General features: G+C 39.1%; 1 protein-coding gene and 1 long non-coding RNA gene across 2 annotated transcripts in view; one reads left to right on the forward strand and one right to left on the reverse strand.

Annotated features, from left to right (window-relative positions):
* The window catches only part of SH3KBP1 (SH3 domain containing kinase binding protein 1), a 161,388-nt gene that overhangs the window by 9,397 nt on the left and 140,998 nt on the right, over positions 1–10,993 (reverse strand). Inside the window, exons 12-13 of the mRNA XM_009276889.2 lie at positions 1,651–1,760; positions 182–307 (exon numbers count right to left, since the gene is read on the reverse strand). Of these exons, the coding sequence (XP_009275164.1) occupies positions 182–307; positions 1,651–1,760 (236 nt within the window). The remainder of the gene's footprint in view (positions 1–181; positions 308–1,650; positions 1,761–10,993) is intronic.
* Positions 3,760–6,825, forward strand: LOC103896957. The gene is made up of 2 exons (XR_657450.2): positions 3,760–3,942; positions 6,572–6,825. It is a non-coding gene; the product is annotated as an uncharacterized LOC103896957 (long non-coding RNA).

A 10,993-nucleotide genomic window follows, 5' to 3' on the forward strand; every position in this document is an offset into this window, starting at 1 on the left:
TGGTGCTTAGTTGCTGCCGGCTGGTAAACCACGGCAGTAACCCTTCCCATTTTAAGCTTCTTTAAAGGGCCAGTTACCAGGTGATTGTTGAGTTAAATGTTAAAAATAAATATTTGAATACTGTTTTCAAAAATGAAGATGCATGTGATAAGGTTAAGCAGAGATATTCCAATGAACTTACTTGTGATATTGTAACAGTTCTTGATTTCCTTGACACTTCAATAGTTTTGTGTGTAATGGAACCATGTTCTTCCTTCTCTTCTTCAGGACTCGGTGAGTCAAAGAAATCGGGGCTTGAAAGGGACGACTATGTAGACAAACACACACACCCCAAGAGAGGAAAAAAGAATGCAGGTATTTTCATTGTAGAAGAATTTAACAAAGGACAAAGAAAAGCATTTATGTGATGACTTTTTTATTTTTAGTTATCATTTTCAAAGTAACAATACTTAAAATCAGGACTCTCCCTCACCCCACCCCCCCTTTTTTACGTCTTGTTTTCAAGGCTAGAATGCTTTCAAAGCATTTATGAAATGAGATATACTTAAGAGTTGAATTCAACTTTCATTTACATCTTTGCATTGTATTATGTCATAAGATGAAAGCACCTTCCTGTTCGCAAGAAGAGCTGCACCTTACTTGGCTAGGACACTGAGTACTGTGCTGTGGGGATGCCAGCTCTGCCACCTGGGCAGCTCTGCCATGGCTTTGCTCAGTGCAGGTCTCACTTTGCTGCTCTTCAGAGGACCCACGCTGCTGCCCGTGCTCACTGCTGGCACTGCAGGGCTGCCTTGTGCACAGCCTCTTTGTAAAGGTGCGAACAGGGAAGGTTCTTTCCACCCCTGTTCCTTTCCTCATAGATTTGACAGGGGAAGAAAGACCTTTGGACTTGTCTTTTATGTTTCTATATTTAGGCACACAGTCAATTTTGAAAGCTTTCTTTTTGTGTGTTCTATTAGTTTCACAAGAATCCTTTTTTGTTTCCCTCCTCTTTCTTCTTCTTCAGCAACGTGAACACGGGTAACCATCAGTAGTTGCTCTCATTCTGATATTCCAGAATGCAAAAAGCACAGAAATGAACAAACCCCAAACCCCAAAGAAAAGGACATTGAAAAACTAAGCAGTGGTTTCCAAAGTATGGTTTATGAGACCAACTGGTCTGAAGATAAATATTAGAGTGAAATTTAAATCACCCTTATATTTACAGTTGTGAGCTTAATGAGAAGAAACACATGGTGGCTCAAGGAGAGCTGTTGAAGGCTGACAACGGTCTGTTTGTCCTCAAAATCTGGTAGAGTGTCCTAAAGAAACCAAGGGAAATGCTTCTTTTGGGAAACACTTTCAAAATCCTTAATACTTAGCACAAACAGGCTTTTTCCACAGATTTTGATAAAGTTGGTTGGCAAGGAATACCTGGCAGCACACAAATAAGGGGGTACAAATCTTGTAAGGGAGGGAATGTTTTAAACATCAGTATTCAAAACACTGGCAGCCTTTTGACACTAATTTTCCTGAGCTGCATCTCTCTGCCTCACTGTACGTGTGACAGAATGGCTGTGTGAATGTAGTAAAAACACCAGGGAACACAAATAGGAGGAGGGAAAAAAATCAGAAAAAAATATTTTTAAAAGAAAAGGAAAATTAACTTACAGACGTGAGAGACTGGGAGGGTGGTCGCCTGCCAGTAGCTTTTGGTCTGGTTGTAGTTGGATGATTAAGCTTCTCAGCAATTGGTATTACAGAGTCAAAACCTTCCAAGTCTTAAAAATAAAATAGAATTGATTTGGTTTTCTGGCAATTGTCCTCAAAGGGAAAGAATCACAATTTTTCTTCTAATTTCAAAGCAATCAAATCCCATTTTCCCCATTGCATCACAGTGTTCTGCACACGTTTAGGCACCATGATGGCACTAAAAAAACCTGGAAGTCAAAGGCAGCTGTAATCCAGTCACCCTTGCCAAGCACAATTACTCTTCCATCTCAAACACAATAAAGCAGAGGGGGAACGGGTAGAGGAGCCTTTGGCTTTGTTTTCAGCATAGTGAAAGCTAAATGACAATATGGGTCCTATGGCAGGGAACAAACAGTTTCAAAATTTCCATCTTGCTATTAAAGGGGTTAGTAATTTTTTTTCCTGAATATTTGGAGACATAAGACAGCGCACGCGTTGTCTCAAGAACTGTACTGTCAGCGCTGCACCTGCAGCAATTGCTTAGGGGAGCACAGAATGAGAATGATCGAGCTGGAAGTGATCTGCAGGTTCCCGGACACCTGCAGCTGGAGGCAGCATAGCTTCCAGTAGCTATAGGTGAGAGGAATATCTCCAGTAGTCCAGAGATTATGGTAAGTAAAAACTCCAACAGGCTCCTGAAGCTGTCCAGAGCCCAGAAAAACAGGACTGCTCGAATGCAGTCTCGACTGTCTTCACGGTTAGTGAAATGCACTGGGGAAGTGTTTACTGAATCCAGCCACGTGCTAGCATGTTTACGTGAAAGAACGATGTGAAGGCTGAAGGAATACCGCAGCTCGTGATTACATGCCTGAATCAAATGGCTTAACACCATTCATCTATTTTTATGGCTTATATCAGTTTCACTCACCTCCAATTCAAAATGCCCTACTGCATATGTTGAGCAGAAATGAGTCAGAAAACATACAAGAGGTACTTTAGACAAGATAAATCAAAATTCTGTCAAATTACTTTCAGACATGAATCAAATACTGGAATGATATTCATTATTCAGAGACTATTTTTCATTGCACACATGTAGGATGGAATAGCTTTTAAGTTCATAGTTACCTATAGTGGGCACTTAATTTTCAGGACTGTTATGGAACAATGACTCTCTGAAGATCCAGCTTTGTTGCCGTATTACAACCATTGTACAAAATTACACAACAGAAAGACAAATGAATTAATGGGCCTGTGCAATAAGCTATATGCACTGAAGGACACTTAAACTGATTCCACGTACTCATGATTTGGCAGCTAGGAAGTAAAGAGGATCAGACATTCCTTATTCAGCAATATTCTTCCATCTCTGGGAAATAAAAAAAGAAAAAAAAAAGAGACCTCCTTCAATAGCCCTGAAATAGTCTAAGGTTATTCACCTCTAAATACTACTCTATTTTTGGAGCAACTCTTCCTATATATAACCAGCGACCCCACTGTCCTCTACCAGATATTTCTCTCACTGTTTTTCTATTGACTATCGCAACCTACGTCCAAAGGTAGGTCACCCAGTCTGTCTTTGGCAATCCGATGCCTCAGCTGTACCCAACATATCAGGTGAGGCTACGGTGCTTTTAAAGTAAAAACGAGCTAACATTAGCAGACTGTACAAAACCTATCTGGAGTCCTACAGAACTTCAGGGTTTCAGAAGAGGAGAAATGGAAATAAAAATTTTTTTTTTTTTTGGAAAAAAATGCAAATGTAAGAGCCGGTTTCCAGTAATATCCAGTTTGAAGCTGACGCATGAGATAGCTAAATGACTCGCTTAAGAAAATCGGTGATGTATTTTAATACATTGTCTTCATTTTCACCACCATGTTACTTTGTTAAGTTGCACAGCAAGAATATATCGCCATCAAAAATATACACTCGTCTACAAACATGCGAAGCTCACATACATGAGTACAAACGGAGGCTGAAGGAATCCTTCCATTTGTCCCAGCCACTCTTTCCCACTTAACTGTTTTTACTTTTTTTTTTTCCTGAGCTAGTTTTAATCCAGCTCCTTTTCCAACAGCAGGTGCCCAGCCACACAAGTACCTGTGCTGAAGGAAGGATCAGTATCAGTACCAGGGGGCTGATACAAGCTGCTAAAACTGAGAGGAAGAGCAGACTACTGCTTTGGGGGGCAGCAAACTGGCTGAAGTTATCTTGCAGCCCAGGAAGGCTCCAGTGCATGACTTCCCTCTCTCTGTGCTGCCGCTTCTATGGTAAGTGCCACTGTCCCTTCCTCTGTTCTTACAAAAGAAAGTATCTACACTAATATGGGAAACAATCAATAAAAAACACAGTGAAGGCATTAATTCAATGTGTTTCTTTGGCTTAAATAAACTAATAATTACCTAGAGTTCTATGTTTTATCAGAATAATCAAATATGCATGTTTAAATTGTAAAATGTATCGATAAACAGAGTGTATGAATTTGTGTCCTTGAGATCCATGAGCACTTGCAGATAAAATCTGCTCCACGCATTTTATGAATACCATGAAAGATGAAAACTTCTGTGCAAAGCTTGTATTATCAAGAAATACTGGGAATCCTCCATTTTTTCCACTTCTGAATGCATTTCTGATAGCTCGAAAAATAAACTAAAGCAGCCTATACCTGCACTGAATTTTAAAAAAAGAGCAGAAGAGAGGTTGGAAAGGCTCCACAGGTAAAATCTGCTGCCAAACTAGTGAAATCACAGTCATTCAGCTGATGCTATAAATGAAATTCTATTTAAGTATAAGGGACAACACTTGGTACAATGCTAAAATAGTAAATCCATTTCCAGTATTTCCATATGCCCTTTATCCCCCCCTGTTTGTTCTCCTTATGTAGATGTGGTTCTCGCTCCCAAATCTGCTCTGCATCTAAGGTTATCACCACTTTCCACAATCATCACCTATGAGGTATTCATTCACGAAAATTCCCATAGAGTAAACTGGTAAAGAAAATGAGGAACACAGCCACTCAAGAGACCTCTGCCTTGCTGTCATCTGTACTGTAGATTCAGTAATGAATTCACTTATACTGGTTATTTGATTATTTTTTGCTAATGGAAAGCAGGGTTATATGGTGTGACTATATTATACGCACTGAGATGATTAAATGCAGAAATTTGATTTTAGTTTACCTATCAGAAATTGGAAGCTTAAATTTACTTAATAAGCAAAATGGAAAACCTTCCTGAGCTGGACCAAATGGGATGTCATTAAAAATAAAGTCCAGTCTACTGTATTCACAGCCATGTTAATTGCCCGTAAGGCAGCATCAGCATCCAACAGACTTGAACTCTGCACTGGTCCAGCTTTCTCTATGTCTGTTAGTGATAACAAACAGTAAGGAAGGTTCTATTGAACACACAGAACATCGAGGGCACCCTTCAATTAACAGTGGCACTCCTTAATTGAAAAAATAGTTGACACTTGTTGTACAAATAAACAGATGCATTCATCATTATTACTGTCTCGCTGATTAAGCTGGTAATTCATGAAGTAATTCATGAGATGGGGAGAAAGACAGAGTAATTCTGATGTGTGTAGTACACACAATAAAATGTCTGGCTTACTGAGCAAACATATTTAATGAATATGAAAAATGTTAGCTGTGCAAGAATTCTTCCCTGGTATCCTTACGAGCCAGTTAAGAATAGGAGATTTTTCCCCATTGCTATGTTCATTTGGAGACATGATTATTGAAAGCATGATGATTGTGTTTTTTAAAAAATGCTGAGATCCAGGAAAACAATTATTTAAGGAAAAAGTTCTCAGCTCATAAGACTTGTACCTTCCTGGAAAACAACCTTCAACCCCTCCAAAAAAAAACCCAGAAGGAAAAAGTTAAACAGTTATGCTTCCTTCCTTACCCCTTTTCTCCCTTGCGTTTACTATTCCCGCATAAAATGTGTCTAGGCCTCAACTTTATCTTACGGTTAGGTTTTTTAGTCTTTGGGCAAAGTAATTTATACATAATGAAGACAGAAGGCTTTTTGAATTAGCAGAGAGATTTCACCTTGAGACAACTGAAATGGAAAGTGATGGATAATAGCAGAATCAACACATTCAGAATGCTCACGGAAAGGTTTCATAGAACAGAAATACAGCAGGGCTGGAAGAAATGAGGCAAAGGTGGCGTTCAATTCATTTGAAGAAGACAATGTCACAAAAGCCACAGAGGTAGATTTCATTTCGTAATCATCTTCAATACATTTAAAAGAGTGACAATAGGCTTGTGAAATGGTACATACACTGTCTTTAAATACAATAATCCTGAAAGCTATCAAATGAGACAGAGATACAGCAGACGAAATCTTCTGCATTAATGTCCATTCAATATATAGCACTAATTAAAAAACAACTCAAACAATAATCCAAATATTACTGGGAATTTTCAGAAGACCACAACTATTTTAACTACTTCAAGTGCCCGGATTCTGCTGCTCTCTCCATGCTGAACAGCGTCGTACCCTTCAAGGAATACAGCCATGCTCCCAGTCAGGGTCAGGACAGCAGAATCTCACCCATAATGAACGGCAGACTCTTTTTTAAGATTTGGGTAACGCACTTTTAGCAGGATGGCTCCCTGGCTGCAGGGTTACTGTCTTCAGGAGTGTAATAGTGATGTGCCGGGGAGGCCTGCCCACATGGTTCTTCGCTTTGGAGGGAAACTGCTTAGCTCACCTGGCCTCCCAGGACAGTCATTGGACAGCCACCTTTCCTAAAGTATACAATTGTCTTTTCCCATCTCAACCCTGACTTTTATCGCTTTAATAGCTGAATGTAGAAAGCTGCCATAATGAGCTTTGCTAACCACTTGCCAGTGCCCTCATAAGGATTTTATTTTTAACGATTCAGAAGATGCCAAGAAAGAACTGAAAGGTCAAGAAAACTGAGCTAGAAGAAATGGATACGCTGTTTTCAAGCACCCCAACTTGACACACATGGAGAACGATTTAAATTTCTGGTTTACTGCCTTCTTCTGGACCCTCCGGGGCAAGAGACCTAATTAATTTATGTAATGGACCGTTAACAGCTCCCTGATTACAATAATTACAATTCACAACTATGTTTATGGATGATTTTGATTCACTGACATAAATATTACAACTTAACCCAGTCGGGTAGTTCTGCTGCTTTGCTTCACCCTATTAAAATGAGCACGAACAGCAGCATAGAAAGAAATAACTGGTTTAGGCAGATGTTGGTCTTCATTATCTGAGTCACATTTTGTCTTCCAACCCTTATATTTACCAGTATTTTCTTTTTTCCAACTTTTACTCTGTGTCTTCAGGCAAAATAATTGCAATGTCTCACAGTATAACAGCCTGTGATTTAAAGACAAACCCACTCCATTCTACAACCTTTTACTGGAAAGATTCTCTGTCTTTTTCCCTAGTGTGGGCCAAATCTTATTAGATCACTTTTTCTTCCAGTCAGAGGCACAGCAATCACCTCTCCTAGCAAATATGAGCACGTAACAGCTCCAGAACAACTGCAAATACAACTCAAGGAAACACCGTATACTGAAGATTTTTTTGTTTGTTTGTTTATTAGATATTTTCAAGTAGGGTATTTTTAACTACCCTTCCAGGCAAGTTAGCACTAGGCTTGAGGGGAGGGACAGAAAAAGAGTACGGCTAATAACATGGGTTCAGCCAGTACTCCATGATCCACCAGCAAATGCTCAAGATTAAAGTCTGAGGAAACACTGAAAAATGGACTCACGTTAACCAGCTTTCAGGAATCTCTTAAGAAAATTCATACCAACACTGTATGTTTCAGCAAGAATCAATGAAGGCATATGTGCCTTACGTTAGCACTGATGAAGATTATTAACTGCTTTCATAAATACCATGCAAAATGTGTAAAGAGCCAGGAAAAATATTGGAAAGATGTGTCCACTTGGCTCTGTGTGGGAAGCGCCTGTGCAGCTCAGTCTTTTTGCGAAGCACAGAAACTGCTGCTTGTGTGGATTAACTGAGCATTTCCACAGTAGATATGTTATTTTTCTTTCTTTGTGGCTTATTCTTTAAATCACTTAGCTTAAATCCATATGATTTTAAGTGTCAGATGATTTCAAAGCAAGCCTATTTTGGATAGACAAATCTTGTTTCAGGATTGCAGGATTCCAAAGTATGTGTATATATATAGTTAAAAGACTTAGGATTAATCCTGACTTGCAGAAATAACTCAATACCAATAATTAATTGGAATAATTCAGTAATTTTCTGGAAGCATTAGTTTTTGATCCAGTAAGCTATTATATGCGCTAGATGTTTCTGTCATTGCACTGGCCCTCAGATATAACAATTATTTGTGAAATTAAAAAGAAACACAAAACCTAAAAAAAAGGCAAGTTATGCAATAAGGCACAGATTTAAGCTGTTGAAATCAGTGTAATTCTACACAAGGACTACTCTTCTGTTCATAGAACAGGGTTTACTTTCAGCGTAGCTTATGGTGCTTTGGAAGCATTTTAAACTAAGCTGAAAAAGCCACTGTCAGTCCAGAACAGTTGTTGGTACATGAGACTTTACAACATGTAACTTACGTGTTACATGTACATGTTATTTTACACAATAACTACTGTGATTTAACCACTGGAGACAAAGCCTTGGGTGACATGACCGTGCACGTTCCACTGAGAGCCAATGAGCGCTCTTCAAACTCCTATGTTTCGTTTTGTTGGGGTTTTTTTCCTCTTTCAGACTAGCGAACTATCCTAGCATGTTGCTAAATATTTTTGTTTTGTAACATGTAAGGACATCACAACAAAATACAGGCATTAAACTTTGCGACGATACCATCTGTCGGTAAGAACAGGTTAATGAAACCACAGCATTGACAACCAGCGCGTGCAAACTGTACATGTCATTTCCATCAGTAAAATGTCTTACGGTAAAATAAACTAAACTATAATGATTTCTTATTTCAATGCTGTGGTGCGAGATTTTCTGTCACAGTACACTCAACTTCAAATTTTAATTAAAAAAAAAATCTGTAGTAGCATTGTACACATTAGGCGTTGTACAAAACACTTCTTTTTGTATTTGTTTGTTACGCATTGTCAACTAAGCAAAGACAGGACAGAAAAGAAACGGGAAAAAAAAGCGCCTTACCCTCATGAAATGAAGAAGTGTTACCCATGGCAAAGAGATGTAAATAGGAAAAGCTGGATGAAAGATGTGTGGAAAGGAAAGTAAAGGCATCACTGAAAACAGGGAAAAAGAAAACAAAAGAAGTGAGGAGAAATGGGGAATGGTTCCTCTTAAATAATATATTCTGAAGGCTAGTTTTCCAATGCTTTTTTGTAAAAATTGTGGAAAGAAGCAAAAGCATGAACAACAGTAGTAACAGCTGCCATTATATCTACAATCAGCAGTGATGTTGCTGAACAGGACTTGCACTTGTCAGTCCAGATTGCAAAATTGTAATCAGTGCTGTATTATCATCAAGAAATTTAAATGTCAAGTCACAACTCCGCAGAACATGCTAGTGAAATCAAGCCATGCGCTAACATCTACATAAAACCAACGTTTTATACATGCAACTGACAGAACGTTATGCACAGTATTACACATCACCTCAGCCTTGCTCAAGCATTTGTGACTTTCCTGATCGGTAAAGTTGGGTGAGAATGTTTTTAAAGGTGTGGGGTTTTCTGGTTAGACCACACTGATGGGAAATTACTTAGAAAATAAATAGTAAAATGCCTTTTCTGAAAAAAAAGCAATGTTTAACACATTGACCTAGTACAATAGGGGACCTAGAGAGAATACAAGTTTTGAACCTGCATTCCCAAATTCCCCTCTGCATACTGCTTCTCAATTGTTGATGGAATTACTGATTTTGTTGTTGCTGATCACTTGTTTGGTTTTTGGGAGATGGCGTATGGAAGGACCCTTCTCCTCCCTCATCATAAAGGTTTGGGTCTCATCACGATAAAGAAAAGGAACCAACTTAGAAATCCTTAAAAAGGTTTCACAGAATGGAAAACTGCTCTCCATCCAGCTTTAGTATAGTTTGCTTTTATAACCAAAATTGTCTCTCCAGTGCTTTTGTACATCTCTCTGCTCTGAATGAAAGAACAAGAGCTTTAGACTGGCTATAGGACCTAAACACTGAGAACATGACAGCCATTATCAGCTTAACATCACTAGTGCAAAAACGCCAGGAGAGTGCTGTAGTATTCATTTTCGGTCCACGATTCACCATCAGGACTTAGCATAAGCATGAAAGAGGGTGAGGCAACTTGCAACTGACTACTGCTTTTTCCTCTGTCCTCCCCGAGAGCTCTAAGTGCCTGAGAATGGTGTTGGGGTGTTGGTAAGGAATAAAGAGGAGCCCAGTAACCAGAATGGTCACATACCCGAGCCGCTGCGAAGGCCATTTAACTTCCCTTTTCTTCAAAGGCTACTGCTAAGCCCCACCTTGTCTGTCAGATAGGTCCACTCTAATTCGTGGTGTGAATTTGGATTACTGAAAAGACATCAAATGACTAGATTTACTCAGATCCATTTTGACTGGAAGGATGAACCTCGGAGAAGCTGAGGCTGTCCTCCCCACAGAGTACATGAGACTGGGGCAACACCGGTAACACATACCACAGTTATATGTTATCTGGACTCACGCTGCCCGATCCGTCAGTGTTTTGCAATACACTGGGACAACTCCACTCACTCATCCCGTCATTTTTACTAATAACTCATTTAGCCACATGATTTCTCCAACCCATTGTTCTCTTTGTAAATAAATAAAAAAATCTAATGCATTTATCATAAATCTTTCCAATTACACTGCCCCATAAACTGTCCTGAACTCCAAACCTCTCCTCATAGTAAAAGACTTGTTTTGGCTTACTAAGCTTTTATTTATTGTTCTACCCTCTCTTAAAAGGCTGTTTATTTCTTTAACAATATTTTACACGAGCTGTCAAAAGCCTCCTGAAAATTCCTATCGGTTATGATCTTTGGGTCCACTTTCATTCCAAAATCATCACTGATTTTCTTTTAATGAGTTGTCTAACAGGCTAGAATGACATGATTTGCCCTTGTAAATGCCATTCTGGTTTGACCCTATCAAGTTATACTTATCTAAGTATTCACACTATTTTATCCTTGGGCTCAACAGGTTCCCCTTGTTAATGGTAACAGGAGGTCATCAGCTAAACCCTTTGCAACACATTGTGTATGTGGTTTGGTTTATGGACTCTTGTTGGCTCCTATTGTCCATTAAAAAAAACCACCACCACCACCACCACCCCCCCCCCCCATCTCG

This window comes from Aptenodytes forsteri, unplaced genomic scaffold (assembly GCF_000699145.1).
Source record: "Aptenodytes forsteri isolate BGI_AS27 unplaced genomic scaffold, ASM69914v1 Scaffold273, whole genome shotgun sequence".
NCBI classification, from domain to species: Eukaryota; Metazoa; Chordata; class Aves; order Sphenisciformes; family Spheniscidae; genus Aptenodytes; species Aptenodytes forsteri.